Source organism: Pogona vitticeps, chromosome 3 (genome assembly GCF_051106095.1).
Source record: "Pogona vitticeps strain Pit_001003342236 chromosome 3, PviZW2.1, whole genome shotgun sequence".
NCBI lineage: Eukaryota > Metazoa > Chordata > Lepidosauria > Squamata > Agamidae > Pogona > Pogona vitticeps.
In genome coordinates, this window is record NC_135785.1 from 185,047,767 (window position 1) to 185,072,650 (window position 24,884).

Consider the following 24,884-nt stretch of genomic DNA (forward strand, 5'->3'; position numbering starts at 1 on the left):
TTCTAGACAAACTGCCCTTAAACAAACAGAGAAAGTTAAAGGGAAGGAAATCTCCGATTCAGCCAAATGTAAGTGCTCCCTTTCTCCTCCAAACTCTGTACTTACCCTTCTGAAATTTTGCAAGTCTCTTGACATGAATAATCTCTGTTTATAACAGCTGTCAACAAATACCCGGGAAACTTAAGGGTGGCCAAGGCCTTTTCAAAACGCCCAGACTGTAAAGGTCAATCTTGCACAAAACTCCCTGCACCCATTTTTTTTCTGAAATATAGGCAGCTATATTTTGCCATGAAGCTGTGACTGGTTCCTAAAAATGAAATCAAAAGGTAAAGATGAGAGCAGTGGACAAACACAAGTCCAAGATATCTATACATGTGGTTCCAGATCTCACAAACAGAAAATGTCTGGTAGCTGCTTGTGGATTTCAGATGACTCTTGGGTGGTGGGAGGCATGATAACCCTGCACGCAAATCCAGCATCCTCCTAACCGTGTTCCAAACGGAATGCGGGCTTGGCTCACGCCCCCCTATTACCCCGTCCGCCACCGCCACCCCTCACGTTGAATCCCTGACTTTGGCTACAGGGGAGAGAGAAATGCCAGCTTTGACATTCCGCCACCAAAACCCGCTTTTGCTGTCCTGGCTTGATGCACCCTAGAAACGTCTTTCTGGACAAAGATTAGAACACACACACACACACACACCCTCAGCCCCTCAGCGAGCGAAGCTGGGCTTCCTCGAGAGAAAAGCGAAAGGCCGTTTCCCGCTCCTTCTCCGGCCCCGGGGGCTCTGGAGGTGGTGCCAACGCCGGAGGTGATAACCTGAGGAAAGCCTTTTTCCTCGCCTCCCTGTTGTTCCCTTCCGCCGCCCCCCCCCCTTCGCTGCTGCTGCTTCTGCTGCTGCTGCTTCTGTCGCCGCCGCCCCCTCCTCCCTTTCCCGTGCTTTGATTTCTCATTATTATTATTATTGCCGCAGAAAGCGGGGGAACGCGGAAAGGCGGAGGAATCAGAAAGGGAAGGCGCGAGGGAGCTCTCCCCCCTCTCTCTCCCCCTCCGCGCACACACACACACATGCACGCGCGCGCACAAACACACCTACACACACACACAGAGGGGCAGCACTGCAGAGGCAGCGGCGTTCCGCACTGGAGAGGAGGCGGGCGACGAGCGGCAGCCGGGCTGAGGCGGCGGCAGAAGAGCAGCGGCGAGCCGCAAGCAGCAGCAGCAGCAGCAGCAGCCGGGGTTGCACCTTCTCCGCTGCGGCGGCTCTTCCTCCTCCTCCTCCTCCTCCCTCCGAGGGGTTTTTGCGCTCCCCTCCGGAGTCGCTGCGGCGTCGCCCCCTCATGGAGCCGCTGCCGGCCGCGGCGACCGCCTCTGGACCGGCGGCAGGAGGAGCCGCGTTTCTTCTGGCGGCCAGCGAGCAGCCGTCTTACGCCGAGCTCTTCTCCCTTTGCGGGGGCGGCGGCGGCGGCGGCGGCGGGAGCCCAGCTGCGCCCGAACCGGGATCGGGGCCGAGCGCCACCGCCTCCACCGCCGCCGCCGCCGCCGGGAGCAAAGTGGCGGAGTTGTTCAGGGCGTCGCAGCTCCCGGCCGAGACCCTGCATCAGGTAAGGGAGGCCGGGAGACGACGCTGCCTGACTCGTGCCTTGGTTGACCCGAGCAGAGGGCTCCTGGGCATGAGCAGAGGGCTTTCGCCCGTGAGCCGGGTGAGGGATGTCGAGGTCAGCCCCCTCACAGAAAGTTTTAACTCTGCCACTCTAAAATAAGTGGCTAAATGTCTCACTAGGACGGACAAAAGGGCCCAGAAAAAAAAAAGAGAGTGCCTTGGCTAAGAGGCTTCCTTCTGCCTCGGTCCCTAGTGCGAGCGCTTCCCTTGACTTTTTATCTTCTCTCTCCTGCCCCACACCTTTGCCGCCCTAAGAGGGGTTGATGGAGCACCGAGGACGGAATGCTTTGCGTGCTCCAAAATTTATTTATTTATTTATTTATTTATTTATTTATTTATTTATTTATTTATTTATTTATTTATTTATTTAGGTACAGTATTTTTTTAGCCGCACCATTAGGTGCTCTCCTGTAGGTGCTCTCCTGTTTCTAGGCCTTTTTTTAAAAAAGGGAGTTACATTAGTTTTCTTTCCACCCAGTGGATAAAGGAGAATAGGGAGATCAGGATTTGATCCCTATCCCTGGAGGGTAAAAGTACTGTAAACCTTTTCTGCATAGACTTGTAGAAATATTTTTTTTGTATGCTGTGAACTTGTAAAAGAATGAACTCCTTTACCGGAGCTGTTTATCAATTTTCATGGCTTATGTCTCACCTATTACTTTGAAAACAACCGCTGGGTGGCAAAGAGTCAAAAAACAGTGGAATTTAAAACAGTCTTAAAACTCCACAGTTAAAAATGACAACAATAAGATAACAATAAGGTTTGTAAGAACAGCTTCAGACTTTTTAAAAAAAGATATGTGGAAGTTAGCATAAGAGGAGTTAGCATAAAACGCTCACAAATAGCATGAGTTGAGGCCTCTTGGCTGTTTTTTTCCCCATGATAATATGAATGTAAATTCTTGGTTTGGCTGAAAAGTTAGTCCCACAGGAAACCAGAACACTATGCAGCTGCTCCATTTGTGCATTTTGTTGGGTGATTTTATGGTATCCAAGTATTAGTTCACAGACTGTTTAAATTCACAAATGCTGTTTATCAACTAATGGATTACTAAATGCACTATAACTACTAATTTCTTCTAATCAGGAAGTATCCTGGAAGGCTGCTTTAGTTATATTATGCTGTCTCATCTTCTCACTTCCTCTATTTCCTCTGAAGTCCACAAAGAGAGGAAAAAGCAAGTCAAAAAAGTGTAGTAATTGCTGTAGACACACACTGTTTGTTATTGTTTGCAGTACAGTATGCCTCCTCCACTACCAGCTGCAGAAACACTGTAGTTGTCTTTCTGTAATAGACATTAGTTCTTTATTTATTTTTATTTATTTTTTTGCAACATGGCATACAGTTCCTTTTCAGATTTGGCTCATGAGTCTAACATCATCCTAACATTAAATCTTCGTATGTAAAAGGGGTTGTTTTACATTCAGTGTGTTCTGTTATCTCCAGACAGAACAGAGATACACAGTTAAAAGTGTATTGACTTGTACTTATAAAAACAGCATTGTTCTGGGATGGATTCAAGATTGAGAGCCTTTGGGGTATGAATAAATTATAATGTATGCAAATCATTCTATAGTTATATGGTAGAGCTAAGAGAGTACACTACTGTATTTACATTTAGTGTGAGAGTCAGCGTTCTTTGCCTTAGTCCATGGAGCTATGAATACAGTGGAAAGCTGCACACCTGCTTAGACCTCCTAGCTTCAAAATAACTAGAGCTATCAGAGCAGAGAAAGGAATGTGACCAGGCAGCATTTGATTGCCCCATTTCTTTACCCTGCCCATGAGGGTGCATTCTTCTGAAAGAGGGCATACAGTAGAGGGTGTTATCCTGGTCACAAGTGTTCTCAGGCAACCTCAATTGATTTCATTCCGATGGATGTGCCATCAAGTAAATTTAGGATTGCAGCCAGGGAGCACAGTGTACATAAAAGCCAGTTTGTGTATTTTCAGGTTCCCTTTCTTCTGTGCCCCCAGCAGCTGGCTTTTCTCTCAATCTGCAGATCCAGACACGGTCATATGTTCTCTGCCCTCATTTTTGGCATTGGATTAGGGCCAAACAGTCTCAGTGGGCAGTAAAGCCCGGCAGTTCTCAATAATACTTCTAAAGCGGAACTACATAGCTAGTCAAGACAGCTGGACTGGCAAACTGCACATCAGCAACTATTTATGTATTTTTTTTCTCTCTCTCTCTTTTTAATTGCTGGTGGAACCACCTGGGCTTAATCTATAATTAGACAGATTCTGGTAATAGGTGACAACATAGACATCTAAAGTTCATTTCTTATTCTTTCTTCTAAACTTGTTGCACATCAGAGAGTAGTGGTCTGAATGGCAAGTCAGAAAGTAGGTATAATTGACCAATATCAATTCTGTTGTTATTTGCATTCTTTATAGCATTGCTTGCTTGCTGCTGTACTAATACAAACTCTTAGCTGCCGTTCCATTTTCATTGTGATTCCTGAGCTTTCATATATAGAGACTAAACAACAATAAGTCTTATACTACCTGTTTCTGGCATATTTTGTCAAGCATAGTACCCCAATCAATATATGTCTAATTAATGTGCACAAGACGGCAGTAGGTGATAAGTTCCACCCCATGCCAATAAATATGTTTTTCATTTATTTCAAAACCTCTCTCTTCCATTGTTTATTGTGTCAAGAAATATCTCAACATGTCAGTTGCAGTCCTTGCATTGTTTTTCAGCTTCTGTCTCTACAGAAATGATGTTTTTGTTTGGTGTGGGCCTAATTTTGTTGGTGTTAAGACTTTACATCAGTTTGAGATTGTTGCAAAAAACAGACTGATCATCAAAAATTATGATTTTAAATGGGTGATGGTGTATGCCACCTATTAGCGTGTGCCATCTATCATAGGAATACTGTGGTGTGGAGAACTCTGTGTAATCTCTGATTGCTTGCCAGCTCTACTTACACTGAAAGGGTTCTTGTTACTTAGGATTGTAGAGAGAAAGCAGGTACAGTGGACCCTCAACTTACAGACGGCTCGACTTACAGACTTTTCGAGTTACAGACTTCTCTGGCCACAAAATTTAGATTCGACTTGCAGCCGGAGAATCAACTTACAGACCAGAAAAAAACCAAAATGGAACAAAAATAGAATAAAAACTGCCAGTTATGGGATTAATCGGTTTTCAATGCATTTTAGGTCAATGGAGATTCGACCTACAGACTTTTCGACTTGCAGCCACCGTTCCAATACGGATTAATTCCGTAAGTAGAGGGTCCACTGTATGCAGACTACAGGAGTCAAATGAGCAATGGAGATTAGTGTCATTCTAACCTAAGATTTACCATAGACAGGTCTTGAAGGCTGCAGCAGTTCAGAGAGTGAGAGCATCAAAGAAGTAGAAACCCTTAAAGAATTAAACTTGAGGAAAATACTCTCTTTTGGGTAGATGCTTTTGAAGACTCATATGAATAGGCATGGAGAAATGCCTTCCTGGTTTCTCAGCAATGGATCAGATTTTTTTAAAATTCATTTAAAATATGTTAATTAAGAATTGATAAGCTTTTCAGTTTCGTATGTATGTGTGCAGGACATTACAGTATTCTAATTTTTGTTCGTAATGTTCTCCATCATTCTTAAAAGTCTTTTTCGGAATTAAGTGATACATTTATATTTTACATGGTAGAAATCAGGTAAATTTAAAAGTCTCTTCTGGGCAGCTATATTATTATTTTGATACCCCCTTTATTTTTTATTTTTCTTTTCTTTTCTTTTCTTTTCTTTCTTTCTTTTTTTTTTTTTTTTTGCCCTAACGTTATTATTCATTGTTTCTTCCACAGATAATAGTTCCCTTTTAAAAGAGAAACATGAAATGACAGCTTTATGTGATAACGCGCTGCCACAGGCAGGGGCAAACACCAGTTTTAGGAAGTGGCTGCCAGATGATATGAATCTGATAGTTTGTTTATTTTGAAATATATCTACTAGTTTAGATTGTTACTGTTACAGTGTTTTCTCATTAGTATCTATTATCTAGCATCTGAACCAAATCTTGTGCTGTTTTAAATTAGATAGCTTGACTAAATTCTTTGCAAAACGAGAGTGAGTGATAAGTACCTTAGTTATACACTTTTGCTACCTCACCCAATGGTCTTCGGTTTCCTATAACAGTCAATTTCAAACGCATGGCTTATCTGATGTATCTATATGGCTTACATAGGGGAACACTTTTCTGCATTGCCTACTTGTTGCCATTTCCTCCACCATATGCACAGTGCAACTGATAAAGTTGAGGGATAATTTTGCTAATCTTATGGATGCCAGGTCACTTTCTTATTAAAAATAAATAATTAAATAAAAGAGCCTGCTACTCATGTACAGAAGGATATACTGTTTTTTCCTAAAAGAAGGTGAGGTTAGACATAAAGCCATTTTGGTAGCAAAGACTGATAATAGTTTTCATTCAGATTGTGTCTCCATTCACAGGTGACACAGTTCAAAATGGATGAAATGTGATTATTATATGTGTGTCTCTCTGCTCATCAGTCGATTCAAAAACCAGGCACAACTGTGTTTAAACCATCTTTTTCCTCCCCACACATGTATACCAACTCTAGGACAGATGCTGAAAGTGACTTTAACAGTATAACATTTGTATCAAGATTAAGACAGTTAAAAGGTCATTTAACCTAAGCCAACAGGGAAGCAAAATATCAGCCTGAAAGGTGTCAGATTTACATGTAAACCACATGTGGGTCACTGTGTTTTGTTCTGTCAAGTTGCGCCTGACATATAGCAATTCTGATATGATGTTCAAGGTATGTGAGATATTTAAGCAGTTGTTTTACCAGTTCCACCTCCCCATCCAGTGAGTTTCCATGGCTGAGCAGAAATTTGAACCCAGGTCTCCTGGGTCCCAGTAGACCCCTCTGTCCACTTTACCATGCTGCCTCTTACAACTTTAAAATTTGGTTCATTTCACCTGGCAGTCAATTAATGACATTTTAAGTGGAATTGCATAATTTCTATTGAGCATTTTTGGCTAAATGAAATTGGCATGTTAGAGCAAAAGTGGACTAGTAATTGATGTAGTGATTTTGTTTCATTATTTTATTACCTGTTATGACTTATCTTCAGAATTTTATCTGACATGTCTGCTTCAATAAAAGATTATATTTTAGATGGGTTGCTGACTGGGAAAGTGGAACGGTGAATTTTATAAAGATATGGAACCAGTCTGTTACTGCCATCAACTCAATACTACCATCACACTTATGGTCATTAAAGCTTATTGAAATGCTGATACCTAATATATTAATTGCTACTCAACAGGTGGCCACTGAGGCTATTGTATTTATTTATTTATTGTGTGACTTGATATTGGGACTACAAGGGAATAGTGCATTTGCTGTTATCCTGTTGTGATTGTAGAATGCATCCTTCAAGGACACACAGTTCTTAGCAAAAAATATTTTAATTGCAGAGTATTCTGAAACATCTGTGTGACCTGTCCAGGCAAGACAGAGTGGTGCCTTGACTTATTAAAGTCCCAATTTATGACCATTTCGAGTTATGACCAGCTCCAACCACAAAATTTTGCTTCGACTTGCGACCGGAGCTTCCAGTTACAAACAGAAAAAGACAGGGGAAAAAGGCAGGGAATTCAAATTACTAACCATTGATAGGCTAAGATGCTGCTTCTTTGTAGTTCTTTCGCTGCAGCAGTTAGAGTGAGTGCGATCAGAGGAGGCTTCGGACTGCCTGGTAAAGTAAGATGCTGCTTTCTGCTTTTTAAAAACTGTTCTAGGTGGGTTTTGCAGCCTGGTTTTAGGCTGGGTGGTGGGGTTATGTTTCTTTGATGTGTATTGGGTCTTGCAGGGTTTGTTTTTTGGGTTTCCCCCCCTATTTCTGATGGGTCCTGGGGGTTTGTTTGGTTTTTGGTTCCCCCTCCCCCGATTTCTGATGGGTCTTGTGGGGTTTGGTTGCTTTTTGGTTCCCTCCCCCCATTTCTGATGGATCTTTCGGGGTTTGGTTGCTTTTTGCTTTGCTTTTTTTGTATTTCTGATGAGTCTTGCATGCTTTGCTTGCTGCTTTGCTTTTTTGCATTTCCGATGGGTCTTGCATGCTTTGTTTGCTTTCTGCTTTGGTTTTTTTGCATTTCCAGTGGGTCTTGCACACTTTGCTTGCTTTCTGCTTTGCTTTTTTTTTTGCATTTCCGATGGGTCTTGGACACTTTGCTTGCTTTCTGCTTTGCTTTTTTTGCATTTCCGATGGGTCTTGCTTGGTTTGCTTGCTTTTCTTCCCCCCCTTCAGCCGGAATGGATTAATCGCATTTCCGATGGGTCTTGCGGTTTTTTTGGGGGGGGGGTGTGAGGGTTCAGTTTTCGGGGCTGTCTGTTCCTCCAATAAAGGACAAGTCGGTTGAGGTAAATCAAAAGGTTCAGTATTTATTGCAATATCAACTCCAACAGGGTTCCCCCCCCAAAAAGGGGTTCAAAGATTCTTGCAACACATTACTTGGTTTTAACAGGGTCCATAAACCATTTACAAAAGGGGTTGTCGTCTCTGGGTTCCAAGGTCCTGTTAGCAACGGCACAGTCCCCTGCCCAGGGTCCAATTCTTCGTCTAGGGATATCAACGGTAGAGTCTCTTCATCCCCGCTCCACTCACCCCAGGACGACCCGTCTCCTCCATCGACTCCCCAGGGGCTGGGTAACCCCCCAGCTTCCTCAGTTTGGCTATATGCCATTGCTTCTTCCGTTCCAGCTCTCTGGCTACCGCTTCCCTTTCTTCCCGGAGCTTCCTCCTCCACTCCTTGGCCTCGGTTTCACCCCAATACGAAGGGCGAGGTTTCAGCCCAAGCTGGCGGCGTTTCTCCGCCTCCTCATGGGGGACTCGGACCTGCTCCCATTTGTGGGTCCAGGGATCTTCCATCCAGATCCACTCCCATCCCCCCCCCCCGGTATCTCTGCCGGCTTCCCTCTTATATCTCCCGCTGCTGCCTCAATCTCCTCCCTCCTTCTTCCCGCCAAAGATTCCCCGGGTCCCGGGGAAAGGGTTAACCCTTTCATAGTCGCCTCCATGTCTCGCGTATCTACCCCCTTATCCAAGGTAAGGGGTTCGGCGACCACTTGCTCCCAATCTGGGGTCTCCACGCCTTTCTCTTCCTGACGCATTGGGGACGGAGGTGGGGATGTCTGTGTGTGGAGGGTTTTCTTTGAGAGCAACGGCACTCCCACTAAGGCCTCCATTTTGGGGGCCTCACAGGGGGGTGGCTTTTTCTTTGGCTGGAATGGATTAATTGCATTTCAGTACATTCCTATGGGAAATAGTGCTTTGACTTACAACCATTTTGCGTTACAACCGGAGTTCTGGAACCAATTAAGTTCGTAAATTGAGTCACGACTATAATTCAGTGGACCCCATCCTTGGGTAACTGGGCCAATGAAGGTGTGCTAAGACTGCAGATATATGATTGAATTTGCTTGTCCTAAAAATCAGTTTGGCCACCACATTTGGACCTGCTGAAGTTTCTGTACTGTTTTCAAGGGAAATCTACATAGACAGCATTATAGTAGTCTATTTTTGAGATAATGGTAAACCTCTGGTAAACTGGTAAACCTCTGTTACTAGGCATTTCTTACCCATGTAGGCTCAGGGATGTGATGGAAAAATTGCCATTGCTCATAAAACCCTTGGATGCATACCCCTTTCTTGTTATCCATTTCGGAACAAATGATATGGCTAAGAGGAACTACAAAAACAGATGAAGACTTATATACAATAAGAGGAACAGAGGAAACAGCTCTAATGAGGCCCAATAACAGTTTTCATAAAAATGTATGAAGGAAAGCAGTCCACAAATCACACAGTCTCTGGTGGCAATATACAAATGCCAGGACTATGGGAAACAAACAAGAAGAACTGGAATTCTTAGTTCAGGAGGGTAAATACAACTTGATAGGGATAACTGAAATGTGATGAAATGACTCCCAGTATAGCAGTTGAAGGATATAAATTGTTCAAAGGAACAGCAACAATAGAAAGGGTGGTGGAGTCGCAGTATATGCCAAAAATACATTTTCCTGCACAGAAATACAGCAGGATGAGCCTCCAGATTAATATAACTGGGGTGAAAAATAAAAGGAACGTGGTAGCTGGAGTCTAGTACCAACTGCTTAATCAAAGAGAAGATGTGGATGAAACCTTTGAAAAACAAATTGCAGTAATTTAAAAAATGATGTAGTAATGGGAGATTCCACTTATCTTGATTTTGGAGGCAAGTTCTGCTGAACGTGGCCTTTTGAAGAAATTTCTGGCTTTTGTGGTTGAAAGTTTTCTCCTACAAAAAGTAGGTGAAGAAACTAGAGGATTAGCTGTCCTTGACTTGATCCTAACCAGTAAAGATGACTTGAGGGATGAAGTGGCAATAAGGGGAACTCTGGGGGAAGTGACAATCTTATACTGGATTTCTTGCTTTCAAACTAAGCAAAAGCAGAGTGTAGCCACATGTGTTGGACTTTCAGAAAGCCAATGTTAACAAACTCAGGACAGTGACAAGTAAGGTCCCATGGCAGCAGATCTAACAAGAAAATGATGGTTGGAATTTCTTCAAAAGGAAATTCTATGGCAAAACTGAAAATAGTTCCAACAAAAATAAAAGTTAGACGGCAGCAATAAACACGAATATGGCTTCACAAAACAAAAAGCACCTGAGAAGAAAAAAGACACATATAGGAAGTGGAAGAAAGGTGAGGCCACAAACTAGGAGTATAGACAAGTAACAATTGCAGAAATGGTGTTAGGAAGGAAGAACCTGAGAATGAGGTGAGATTACTGGGAGATACTAAAAGCAACAAAAAAGCATTATTCAGTGGCAAAGAAAATAAGACAAAGAAAATAAGACAGTAGTTCAGCCAGTCAATGCAGATGGGAAAATGATAGATGACGAAGAAAAGGCAGAAGTGCTTAATTCCTACTTTAGCTCAGTTTTCACCCCCAAAAGACAGTCTATGATGCTGCAGGCAAATGTGAAGTACAAGTGGAGGGGACAGGATTGCACCTTGATATTGTTTTGAATGAGTTCAAATCACCAGATGAATTGCATCCAAGAATATTGAAGGAAGTGGCTGAATAACTGTCTATTATTTTCTTGAAATCATGGAGGATGGGTGAAGTGCCAGATGATTGAAGAAGGACTAACATTGTCCCAAACTTTAAAAAGGGCAAAAGGGAAGAACCTGGGAACTACAGACCAGTCAGCCTGACATCAATCCCAGGGGAAATTCTGGAGCAGATTATAAAGCAGTCATTCCGCAAACATCTTGAAAACAAGGCAGTGATAACTAGAAGCCAACACAGATTTGTCAAGAACAGATCCTGCCAGACAGATCCTGTCTGATCTCATGTTTCGATTGGGTAACCTCCCTGGTAGAAGGTGAGTTTGCTGTAGGCGTAATATACTTCAGCAGATATTTTGACAAAGTGCCCTATGATAGTCTGATTAGCAAGTCAAGTAGGTGTAGGCTGGACAGTAAACTATCAGAGGGATATACAATTGGTTACAGAATCATACTCAGAGAGTGTTTATCAATGGCTCCTCCTCAAACTGGGAGGAAGCGGCAAGTGGGGTACCATAAGTCTTGGGCTCAGTGCTTTTCAACATTTTTGTTAATGATTTTGATGAGATACGGTTCAGGGAATGCTTATCAGATTTGCAGATGACATAAAACTGGGTGGAATGGCTCCTGGAAGACAGAAACAAAATGTTAAAAAAATATTGATAGACCACTGGGCTGAAAACAAAACAAAATTTAACAGGGATAATTGCAAAGTTCTACACATAGGAAAAAAAAGAAACAAAATGCTTAGTTACAAGAAATTGGAGGTGATTTAAGTTAAGAAACCACCATAGACGCTATTTGTTGCATACTGAGTTGGGTGTTAGTCTATCCCATAATTACAATAAAGTAAGAACAATGCTGCCATAATGATTAAAAGCGGCTGGAGCTGGTGCAGCATTTGAGAAGGAGTGCAATGTACTCGAAATCCTGTCTGTACTGATAGATTGATTCAGCTACAACTGTGACAGAGAATAAGCTTCTAGCTACACAAGAGGATTTGGGCCAATGTGTCATAAATAAAGAATAAAGGCCATGTATATTCTTCTTTGACATGTGGGCTTAACATTGTTTTCTAATTAAAATATGATGAACTTCTTATGTTTATTTTATGTCTCAAGTACTACTGCAGTAGAACCCCCATATCCACATGATCGGTATTTGCATTGTGTGGTCTGTAAACACTAAAAATATTAAACTAAAAAAACCCAATGCAGTAACCAGAATGGGCCAGTAGAGGGAACCAGAGACCATGCTATATAGGTAACTGGTCACCATTTCTCTTAGGCTCCCGCCAGCTTGAGGTGATCCCCTATACTTCCTGAGTGTTGTCATCGCAAGCCACCCTCAGTTATTATCCTTACAGGTACAGGGGCAGCTCTGGGTCCAAGAGATTATAGGGTTTGCTATTATCTATGGTTTTCAGTATCCACTGGGTGGGGGCTTGGAACCAATCTCCCTCAGATACAGAGATAATTTCTATAATTGCTGATCAGCCCAAAGTTTGACTTCAGAAACAAAATGTGTGCTTTAACAGTTCCTAGAACATGCCCTCTAGTGTTAAATAACTTGCTTGCAATTTCTGATGTAATTTTGAAATTATATAAAAGCCAAACTATATTTTGCATTGATTTCAATTACAGCAGTGAAGATCTGAGACTGTGTAATGCTGTAAACAATTGAATTGTAGAACCAGAGAGAATGTCAAATGTCATTCAACTCCAACCCTTTGCTAAACCATCACTGATAGGGGGCCACCCAGTTTCTGTGTAAAAAAAAAAAAATCCAATGAAAGCCAGTCCATGAGTACTTAAGATACATGTTATATTGTTGCCATGTGCCATCAAGGTGTTTCCTGTTTATGGTGACCCTATAAATTAATAACCTCCAAAAGACCTTATAATGAGCAGCCATCCTTGGTCTTGCAAATTAAAGGTCATGGGCTCCTTTACTGAGAATTCATCTCATGTTAGGCCTTCCTCTTTTCCTTTTCATCTGCGGGCTAAACCACAGAAGCCTCTGTGCTTGCAGGGTCAGAAGACCAGCAATCATAAGATCGAATCCACGCACCGGAGTGAGCTCCCGTTGCTTGTCCCAGCTCCTGCTGACCTAACAGTTTGAAAGCATGTAAATGCAAGTAGATAAATAGGTACCACCTCGGTGGGAAGGTAACAGCGTTCTGTGTCTAGTCGCACTGGCCACATGACCATGGAAATTGTCTTTGGACAAACGCTGGCTCTATGACTTGGAAACGGGGATGAGCACCACGCCCTAGAGTCGGACACGACTGGACCCAATGTCAAGGGGAACCTTTACCTTTACCTATCCTTTCTGTGTTCTGCTCTAAAAAAGCGTAGATATGCATGTAGACCCCAGTACAGAGCCCTTTGCAGTCTCATGCTGCACTTGTGACCTCAAAGCAATGCAAAAATCATGGGATGTTTCCTAATACTCTCACCAATAAAGCATGATTAGGGCTGGCGCTCATCCACATTGCACTATGTTACTAATGCACTCATACTAAGGGATAGGACTCCTTTGCTCCAGAGGCCAGGCAACAAATTTTAGGCTGGCTGCCAGACTGGGTGGGTTTCTTGCAATCTTCAGTATTATGAGTTTTAATTTTAAAAATTTCAGTGCTTTACTCATGTATTTTTAAATACTTCAGTCAACAAAGTTAGGTTCAGTAGACCTCATATTCTTGGCAAATTAAGATGTAGGTGCTGCATTAGAGATGTAACTTTAAAACAGCATACTTTAAAGAATCATATAGCAGGAATGGCTAGGAAGAAAAATGAAGTCCTGAAATAAGGCAGGGGTGTTGTGCAAAGTAATTTGTGTTTTGCAGTTTTCAACCACTAAGAGGGTAGCCAATGGAACTCAGGCCTCATATTAGTTATTTTGCTACAGACAGTTGTTAAGATATATGTATCAGACAGTAATTTATATGAGGAAAGTGATCATTAAGTGAAGCGTTTGCACGTTGGATTGAATGGCAGAGAATGTTTCATGTTGCTTCAGATAGAGTGCCTTTCAATAGTTGACACACTAAGCTCTGAAACAGTGAATGTGCACAGCTCTCTTAGCTCTTTCATTGATTTCCTCCGTCTCCCCAGACTGGTATTCTCAGATGTGATTTTATGTATCAGTTTTAACCAGAATTTGGGAAAGTTATGTTTTGACCAGCAGCCCTGAGAATCTTGAAGACGGTATGACCAGATCTAGATTATGGATGCACTGGAGCTTACAAAAGATTGGTTTGCGTTTTCTGCCAACTTCCAGAGTCTCCCAAGCTTTGGCTCCAGAGGTTGGGAGATTCTGGGGATTGTAATCCAGAAAGTAACTTTTTAAAATTGTGGTTTTAACTGGAGATAGGGGTATTTGTATACAAATATGAATAACCCCACACAGGTGGACATAATGAGGGTCCAGCTCTGGACTGTCCACTTACCTTCCATGCTCCGTGCTCCCTTCCTATCGTTCCGGAGCTCATGGTCTGTGAGCCACTCCTGGGAGGAGGTGGGAGGATGAGCCTTGCTGCACGGTTAAAGAGTGGCTCGTAGACCGTGAGCTCTGGAGCAATAGGAAGGGCGCGCGGAGCCGGTGGCAACAGCAGAAGGTGAGTGGATGGTCTGGCTCTAAGAGTCTGGACCCTCGTTATGTCCACTTCTTCAGAGATATTCATATACAAATACCCCTATCTCTAGTTTTAATTCCTTACAACAGATTAGGGGCAAGACATTCACCTCTTTGTTGAGTTCAGAGGATGCTTCAGTGACATGCTGGGGCATGCTTTAGTCTTCATGCTTGCCTTGAAGCCATCAATAAACATTTCTCAGGCCTCCATTGACTGCTTGTTGTCCTTATGTCTGAATTGAGCAAACTGTGTCAAAAAAGAGGCAAGGAAATTAGAGCTGAGAGAGGAGGGGAGCACAGGAGACAGCATCTAGACCTGCGTGACATGCCCGTTCTCTAAATCATGGTTTGGAGTATCAATAATATGTTATCTGAAAGAACTCTGCATGTTTTCCTTATCACCAAGTTAGACAAACAACAAGAGAAGGCTACTTGGAGCCGTGCCAGAATCATGGCACCATTAACAGATATGATGTAATGCAAGGAAGGCTCATGTAGCCTTTATGAGCCTGATAATTTGATCAATGATGAGCAGTAGACTGAACAAATGCCCTTTTTTTTTCTTTAAATGTTTGTTGCACACACAAAAGTTGATGGCATCAGTTTTATTTTTAACACTGTGTTTATATTTTAGCGTTTATTTATATAAATGCTATGAATATTCATAGTCTTAATATGCCAGATAGATGACTGGATAGATCATCTATCTTACTGCAGAGCCAAAGGTTGGGAGTTTGATACTGCTGTGTCTCCTGCACGTCGAGTCAGCCTATGTGGTCTTGGGCAAGCTGCAGAGTCCCAGGGCACCCCCAGAAGAAGTACTCTCTACCAGAAAAACTTTGAAAAAGGGTTGCCATAAGTCAGATTTGACTTGACAGCACATGATTCTTATTTATATGCCATATGGTTAAAACCAGGGTGGGCAACATGTAGCCCTCTAGAGTCTAGATAATGATGGAAAATTCACATCAAACATAGCCAGTGATGGAGTTCCAACCCCGGGATATCTTAAGGGTTTTAAAAAATAATTAATAATATGCATTTCCCATTTTTGGGATAGGGAGCATTTAGGATTCACACAGGAACACAAATTTAAAAGGTAAAATTTTCTAGTTGGAATTTAATGCAATCTAAATTCATCATATATTTTAATGGCTATAAAGAATTAGGAATATTGTGATAATGAATACATTGATGTAGCTGAGGAAATTTTTACCTAAGCCAGTATGTGTGTTCAGCTCTTGAGAATCATGGCAGGAGCTCTTTCTAGAAATTGACTGAATGGCACATACTTTCTTATGCTAAACAACAGCTAATGTGTTTTGAAAGTCAAATGTCAAATTAAATCTTGGCCTTCTCTCCTCATCTTGCTTCATATAAAGTGTGTGTGTGTGTGTGTGTGTGTGTGTGTGTGTGTGTGTGTGTGTGTGTAAAGTATATATATTAAAAGTAGGGTGTACATCCACATTACTAATTAAACAAAAATAAGCTTTTAAAGCAGATGGTGCCTGTTATCATTAGCCTAAATCCAGTGAAAGAGGAACAAGTGAAGGAAAACAGTGTACTAGTCAACTACTCTGGACTACAGGAAAAGATAGTTTGCCTAAATAGCTTGTGCAGTGATGTTTTGTGTGTTTTGCAAATTCTGTTGTTATATTTTTTATTTTTAGAAGGAATATAACATAAATGCTGCTGTTAGGTTGCACCAGATCGCATCCTGGGACATAATAGTTTAGTACTTGTGTAATTGGGATGACAGCTTTTGATACTGGCTGTTGTGAGCAGCCTTTTTCACATCCTTCTGAAAACTTGACAAAAGTGTTTCTTTTGAGGTTAGATTTCAAGATAGTGAATGCATTTTAGGGCATGGAAGGTATATTCCTGAGTCAGTTCTGCCAAATCTAATGTGTTGTATAAGTCTTCACTGTTACATTATACAAAATATGTGAGTATAACGCAAAAAGGTTTCATCCCTACCCAGCTACAAGTCCTCTCATTTTTAAATAAAGAATGTTGTTCTTGAGTTCTTTGGCTTTAGCCCATTCAGGTTTTAACTTGCAATATGTCACATAAATCCAGCAAAACAATAGAACATCTGGTAAGTATTTCCAGATTTGTTTTTCTTCCAAATCAAGGAAAGAATCGTGGCTGTTTCAAGCAGTTTCTCTCCTGTGGTCACATGCTGCTTGCGCCCAAAGCCAATTTTGGCTGCAGTCCAGAAACCATACTCCAGATATTATTATTGTAGGCCAACTTTAAAAGGGAAATATATTGGGATGGTATCTTCTCTAATGGAATACAGTATCACTAGGTTTCCTTCGCACTTTAAAAAGTTAGAGTTAGGCCACTCTTTGAAAATGAAACAAGTGCTTTAAAAAAACACCAGAAAACACAACAGCAGCAAACCACAGTTAGAAAGAAGGAATTGTGATGTTTCGGTGTCTGTCAAAATAGACCATAACTATGAAAATCACTTTTGCATGTTATGGCTAAAGGAACTGTGTAAAAGATAGAGACGTGCTGCTATTTTCCATGTTTTATTTTATTAAAGCTTGGCTCTTAAGAGTTTAATGTTTCAGAGCTGGAAAGTACTGAAAATATTTCCGCATGCTTGCTGCCCTCATTTTTGCATCATGTTATAGTTTTGGGTCCAAATGGAATAGAAATCTCTTACTGGCCTAAATCTCAGACTAATCCTTTTCATAGCTTTTGCAGAAAATCAATTTCCTTTGAGTAGTGTCAAAGTTTTTGAGGTCAATTTGGTTTGGAAGCATTCCCAATGCACTCTTCCAGTGAGACAAGATCTTTCTGGTGTGCAACTTCATTCTTGTGCATGCACTTCTGACCCATAAGAGAACAAGTTGTGTTCTTTCTCTGTGTTTTTTCTCTGAATATATCAGAGATAACTATATTTTCGTAATTTTATCATTCAGGATTTCTTGTCCTTCCCCATATCTTAACTGTGCACCGCTCTTTTGAAGCCAAAGGTTTAATGTGTAAAATGTACTGTTTCACAAGAGGCCCCATCAGAGTTTTAAAACTGTAAAGTGCCAGAATAGCAGACACTCTGTTGCTAAATAAATGATTGTGACAGATATTATGAAGAAGCTTAATAAGACCAGGGCCTTCTATTGGAAATAATAGCAGCCTGGCTTCATAGTACAGAGATTTTTGATCAGAAAGTATTTAGTAATATAGAACCTGCACTGGTAGGTTTGCCATATTCCAGATCACCAAATCCAGACAGCCTAATTTGCACATTATGCAAATTGATAACCCAATTTGCATAGTATGAAAATTTACATGTTATGTTAATTTATGTGGGTTTTATATGTTATGCAAATTAAGCAATTACTTGTTGCACTATTTTTCTGCTCTACATTTTAGCCTTAAAATCATTCATACAGTAACCACTGATCTGAAGGACTCTATATTTTTTGACAACTGTACCTGTCTCGGGGCAACATTGGACAAGTTGCAAGAGGTCTGGGAAAATAAACTGGAACTCAGTACAGTATTATAGAGCTGGAAGTAAACACAGTGACTATCAAGTTCAACTTTCTGCTAATGCAGGAAATTTCAGAGCTTTGAAAAGTGCTATTTTGGACTACAGTTCCCATAATCTCCCAGCCATCATTCATTAATTGCTCTCTGTGCTCTGTTTGCATAGAAGTGGTGCAAGCAGCTCGGCAGACTAAATTCTACGAATAGATTTCAGCTGTTTGCAAAAGGAAATGTTCTCAAAATTGCAGAGTTTACCCTGTGAAATTGGATGCCTTCATTCATACACTTGTCAACCAGAAAGCCTTGTTTTTCACAAGCAGTAGCTCAAAGTACTGACTGCAAATTTTGTCTAATATCACCGGTTCTGTATGAGCTAGAGAGTTACTTTAAAAAATAATAATAATTAAAACTTAAAATCTGTGCTGGATGATGGTCCAAATGGGCACTAAGTGGTACCTCTAAGAACCAGAGCAAATCTAGTTAAACAGTTTCTATGGCAACCCTGTGTACTGTGTGCCTTGATTGGAATCAAAGTCTGCTTTTAGCTACCAGGTGTAAAGGTTTTACCTATACAGCTTGAGATATCATTGCCTCTTAAGAGGATGGTAAAGTTTAGTCTTCTCTGTGAAGTGTCGTTTTATCAATAAGTGTCTTAAACTTAGCCCAAAACTCATCCTTCCATCATTTCTTAAAGGGTAAACCCTGTTGACTGGAAGGGTGTTTATGTGTGAAGTATTGTAGAGAGCGGAAGTGGTAAAACTACTCCTTAAATATCTCACTTACCGTGAAAACCCTATGACAGTTGCTGTAAGTTGGTTCTGACCGGACAGCACAGAACCAACATTGTGTGTAGGGTAGCATTCCTTGTTATATTCGCTGGAAAACACTAACAACTATGGAATGCCCTCCTGACTGAGATTCGTCTGGTGCCGACTCCGATGACATTTCGGCGCCAGGTCAAAACCTTCCTGTTCCAAAAGGCTTTTAATTGAAATAATATCAGCTGTGGGTCTCATGGCAATTTTTACAGTATATATTTTTAATTGCTTTTTAATTATTTTGCCCTTTTATTTTGCCTTTTTATTGCATTTTAAATGTTGTAAGCCGCCCAGAGACCTTCGGGTAGTGTGGGTGGCATATAAATTAAATGAATGAATGAATGAATGAATGAATGAATGAATGAATGAATGAATGAATGAATGAATGTTATCCCCTCTGTTCTACACTCTTGCCTACATAATGTTTCACTAACTCCAGTCACAAGGAGTAGACGACCTGTGCCCCATAGGCAACCCATACTCCCTCCTTTAAAGAAAATTACAGTCACATTTTTCATTCTGTTATTGAAGCAGTATGGTGGCAAAAACGACACTTAGGCTTTTTTTTTTAAAGGAACAGAGTCCTTATATTCCCTATTTCAAATTGGAAACATGACTTTCTCCCCACTGGCCCCCACGGCCAGATTGCAGAAGGGGTTTGGTGGTTTTTCTGGTGGAAGTGTTGGTCTGCATCACTGAAATTCACCAACCTCTGTTATGTATCAAAGACAAGGAGGTGAAGCTATGTTGACACTGTACAGCTGAACTATCATCTTCATAACTGTGAACATCAATAATTTATTGAGTTTTCTGTTCATTTTCATTAATTTCCCCCAAAATTAAAAACGTAGTTGCAATATTTCTAAAGACCAAAACCAATGTTATTCCTTGGATTGCAGCCTTGTAGTCACTTTCCTTCTATTTATATGTAGGACCAAATATGTAGGACCCAGTGATACAGGTGTAGCTGCTTTCAAGCTGCGTCTGTCTGATCTCCCAGATTCTCATTTGCAGATTTTGCTCAAGAAATGTTTCAGGTTATATTGTGTTTCTCACATGCGGTCAGAGCTGGATTAGGAAATTTTGGACTCACAGGGTTTACTTTGTTTTTCATAGAATCTCTGCAATCCATTAGCTACAACCAGGTCCCAAATTGTGGCTCAAGAAAGCATAGATAGATTGTTGGCATTAGCTTAAGGTTTGTGTCATTTGCCACAACTAATTACACCTAACTGACAAGTTGCCAGGTTGTATGACTTCTTACAGGAATAACCACATAGTCAAGATGCACGCCAGTACTTCATCAGTTAGCTCTAATGGATCACGACAGATTACACAGAATTTAACAAAAATTCTGATTGGATCTTAGCCATAGAATTGCAGCAAAAGGTGCTTTTGGGCAAAGGCTAAGCCCAAACATTGATTTTCAGTTATGGAAATGGAAATTTCACCCTGATGTTGATTTCCATTGCCTAAATTTAGTCTGCCATATTTCATCCTAACCAGTGTGATTATATAAATAGTAATCAAATTCATGGTACTTTAGCACACACCATCCTAAAGCACAGGTATATACTCTTGTTTCAGTTACAGAAATAAGTAATTGAATAATTAAGCTGTAAATTGGCTGAGTGCTTTAGCATATGGGGTGTCCAAACAACAACTTTCATATTTCCACTAATGTTATATGGGAGAGCAAACTATTGTGCTTACTCTCAGCATTTGAATGAGTGTCCATATGTATGTGTGCACTGATTGATAGTGAAAATGTTTTCCCCAATACATTTAAGTTGTTTTTGAAAAGGTCATAGTATTTCTGTGCAGAAGGAAATTTTAACTGTTCATATGCTGATAGTGGTTTTGATTTGAATTCTAAAATTTGTAGCCATTTCTGATCAAAATCTGTATACATATATATATAGTTAGTGTTGTGCTTTTAAGAATGTACACAAGAGTTCTCCTTCCAGCTAATAACTATGGGGAAGACCATAAACAATTCTTTATTTGGAAAAAATTTGCTGCATCATGTACTGACCTGTACAGGCCATTCTTTGTTACAGATACTTTTAGGTGGAGACTTCAGCCTTTTTCATGCTTAATATCCTTTCGTAAAAGTGCCAAACATTTGTTCCCTCCCAGCAGGTGTTGCACAAATAGTGATCAAGAGCCCATTGTCATAATAACATGCAAGCTTTTCCGCATTTTCTGTGGCTGATGAAGAATGATGGAAGAGAAAATCATGAATGGCAGAAGGCGTTGGAGCAAAGCTGCCATAAACTGACCCCAGCATCTCGACTGCACATGGTGTAGGGAAGAGAATAAAGATGCAAGTCCCGACATACTACTGTCCCGACATACAACCATTTTGAGTTATGACTAGTTCCGACTGCAAAATTTTGCTTCTATTTGCAACCGCAGCTTCCAGTTACCAACAGAAAAAGGCAGGGAAAAAAGGTGGGGAATTCAAATTGCTAACTGTTGGTGGTGAAGAGGCTGCTTCTTTGTAGCTCTTTCACCCCAGCAGTTAAGAGTGTGCGATCGGAGGAAGCTTCAGACTGCCTGGTCAGGTGCTGCTTTCTACTTTTTTTAAAAAATGTTCTGGGTGGGTTTTGCAGCGTAGTTTTGGGCTGTGGGCAGTTATGATACTGTGCTGTGATGGGTCCTGCAGGGTTTGTTTTTGTTTTTTGTTTTGGGTGTTTTGGGGGGTTTCCCCCCATTTCCGATAGGTATCGCACTCTCTGTTTCCTTTTGGGATTTTTCTTTGCATTTCTGATGTGTCTTGCAGGGTTTGTTTGCTATTTGACTTTCTTTTTTTGCATTTCCAATGGGTCTTGCACTCTCTGTTTGCTTTTTGGGTTTCTTTTCTCTTTTTTGCATTTCTGATGGGTCTTGCAGGGTTTGTTTTTGTTTTTGTTTGGGTTTTGCAGCGTGGTTTTGGGCTGTGGGCAGTTATGATACTGTGCTGTGATGGGTCTTGCAGGGTTTGTTTTTGTTTTTGTTTGGTTCCCCCCCCCATTTCTGATAGGCCTTGCACTCTCTGTTTCCTTTTGGGTTTTTTTTCTTTGCATTTCTGATGGGTCTTGCAGGGTTAATTTTTTTTGCTTTTTGACTTTTTTTTGCATTTCCGATGGGTCTTGCATTCTCTGTTTGCTTTTTTGGTTTCTTTTTTCTTTTTGCGTTTCTGATGGGACTTGCAGGGTTTGTTTGCTATTTGACTTTCTTTTTTTGCATTTCCAATGGGTCTTGCACTCTCTGTTTGCTTTTTGGGTTTCTTTTCTCTTTTTTGCATTTCTGATGGGTCTTGCAGGGTTAATTTTTTTTTTTTGCTTTTTGACTTTCTTTTTTGCATTTCCGATGGGTCTTGCATTCTCTGTTTGCTTTTTCGGTTTCTTTTTTCTTTTTGCGTTTCTGATGGGACTTGCAGGGTTTGTTTGCTATTTGACTTTCTTTTTTTGCATTTCCAATGGGTCTTGCACTCTCTGTTTGCTTTTTGGGTTTCTTTTCTCTTTTTTTGCATTTCCGATGGGTCTTGCAAGGTTTGTTTTTTATTTTTGTTTTTTTGTTTTGGTTTCCCCCCCCCCCCCAATTTCCGATAGGCTAGGCCTTGCACTCTCTGTTTCCTTTTGGGTTTTTTTTCCTTTGCATTTCTGATGGGTCTTGCAGGTTTTTTGTTTGTTTGTTTGTTTGTTTGCTTTTTGGGTTTCTTTTTTGCATTTCTGATGGGTCTTGCACTCTTTGCTTTTTGGGTTTCTTTTTTGCATTTCTGATGGGACTTGTAGGGTTTGTTTGCTCTTTGACTTTCTTTTTTGCATTTCCGATGGGTCTTGCACTCTCTGTATGCTTTTTGGGTTTTTTTTTTAGGGGTTTTTTTGCATTTCTGATGGGTCTTGCAGGGTTTGTTTGCTTTTTGATGATTTTTCTTCTTCGGCCAGAATGGATCAATCACATTTCCAATGGGTCTTGCAGTGTTTATTTGATTTTCTGGGTTTTTTTCCCCCTTTGGCCAGAACGGATTAATCACATTTCTGATGGGTCTTGCAGTGGGTGTGTGGTCTTTCTTTTGTGATTTTTTCCTTCAGCTAGAACAGATTAATTGCATTTCAGTGCATTCCTATGGGAAATGGTGCTTTGACTTGCAACCATTTCGAGTTATGACTGAAGTTCTGTAACCAATTAAGTAAGTCGAGGCACCACTATAGTACATAAAAGTTACTGAGAAATAAAGGCAGCAGATTAAAATCAGTAGGATAAATACATAATCATCCTATGTACACACACACACACATCAAAATTAAACAGGCAAGTTTGCAAAAAATTACAGATTTCAAAGCATGTTTAACTTAATTTTAATGGCTACTGCTAAAGTTTTTGCAGATACCTGTTTATCTCGGTCTACAAAAAGAAAAGACAAGCAACCTGGGTTGTTATCTAACAAGTGTTTGCACACAACTCTGTAAAAAGAGCAAAACAGCAATACATGGGCAAGCATTTCAATATTATCACTAGCTGGCCGTATGCGATTTTGTAATGGAATTCTTCTGAAATGACTGTCAAGTAATTCTAAAGCCATGACATGTAGTTGTGTACATGAAAAGGCCCTTCTGTATTTAGCAACGGTTAGCACTTCCAGATACTGTATTTGTATGGCATGTTAAAAAAGAAAGACATGGGTTTTTGGCAGCGGATAAGTGATTTTCAGTATCATACAGGTGTTTCTGTGGTAAATTTCTTGCCTTGCCATAGCCAGTGGTCTGTAGGTGGTGAAGTGACAGTTCAAAAGTATGTATTTTGGACTAAATATCTTCCATCCATTTGCTCACATGTGCATCCTGCAGGGTAGACAGAAGGAGCTAAATTCTCAGCCTTCCATCCTTCCGAGGTCAGTAAAATGGGTACCCAGCTTGCTTGGGGGGGGGCAATGTGTAGCCTGTATAATTAAAAATTGTAAACCGCCCGGAGAGTGCTTGTAGCGCTATGGGGCGGTATATAAGTCCAATAAATAAATAAATAAATAATAAATAAATTCATCTGTAGCCAAAAGTTAAATGTTGTGAGCCAGGCCTGTGTAGACACTGAGGGAAGACCACTTTCCATCCTCAAAGAAGAAGTTGGAGCACAGTCCAGTATAGCAAATATTTGCCCAAGAAACCTGGACTGCACAGTTTCTATTGATTTTAAGTTCATATTGACTCAGATTTGAATCCTGTACAGCAACTGAGCTAATGACTTGTCTGTATAAATTTTCAGTACTTCTGGTATAAAACTGTGACCATAAATGTGGAAAAACTATGTCAAGAATTTTATACTATAAATTTCATGCTATTCTTGTTGGGCAGTCTATGTTCCTGATACCTCAAAAGTCAAGCCTAAATTCTTGAAGATTCTGACCTGTTCAATTGGTGGCCCAGCCAAGGGCAATTTACGGAGTCTGTAACATTATGTGACTAACATTACCTTCCTCTTGCTGTAATTCACCTCTAGATGTTACTTTTGGCAATAATTTGAAAATGCCCTTTGTTGTCTTCTCAAACCCACTTTCATTTGAGATAACAGTACTACATTGTCTGCATATAATAAAACTGAAACAGATTTAGTAGCCGGTTTGGGAGCATGAAAAGCTGGAGATGTTAGATGCTCAACAACAACGTACACTTATTGAACAGAATTGGAGCTAAAACACAGCCTTGCTTAACTGTTTTTGTGGATGACACAGGATCTGTAAGATGCCCACCACCATACCCTCAACCAAGTATTAATATAAAACATTTAATTTTAAAAATAAGTATTCGGCCACAGTTGCAGAAAATAATTTCCCCCAAAGTTGTGCATTACATATAGAATCAAAGACTGCCTTCAGATCAATAAATGCTGCATAAAAATACTTCTTTCCTTTTTAATATACAGTATTTCACAATAAAGTGGGCTAATACAAAACAGTTATCCAGCGTATATTGCCTCTGGCTAAATCTTGCCAGTCAGGTAGTTCATTACAGAGGTGCATAGAGCTATTTATTACACATAGCAAGTGGACTAGGCAACAATGGGCAGGATCAGTTTTATCTCCTTTTTAACATATGGGAACAATTACAGATGTGCCCCAGCTTTCAAGTAACCACTTCTCAGCCTTTTGGCTAAGATCAAATGTAGTGCCCAGGTTTACTCAGAAGTA

At 40.7% G+C, this 24,884-nt stretch overlaps 1 protein-coding gene across 2 annotated transcripts in view; it reads left to right on the forward strand.

The window, feature by feature from the left end:
• Nucleotides 1-1,127: 1,127 nt before the first annotated feature.
• REPS2 (RALBP1 associated Eps domain containing 2) overlaps nucleotides 1,128-24,884 on the forward strand; it is a 116,087-nt gene continuing 92,330 nt past the window's right edge. For both annotated transcript variants that reach the window (XM_072994334.2, XM_072994336.2), the window contains exon 1: nucleotides 1,128-1,605. In XM_072994334.2, the coding sequence (XP_072850435.2) occupies nucleotides 1,342-1,605 (264 nt within the window). In that variant the 5' untranslated portion in view covers nucleotides 1,128-1,341. The remainder of the gene's footprint in view (nucleotides 1,606-24,884) is intronic.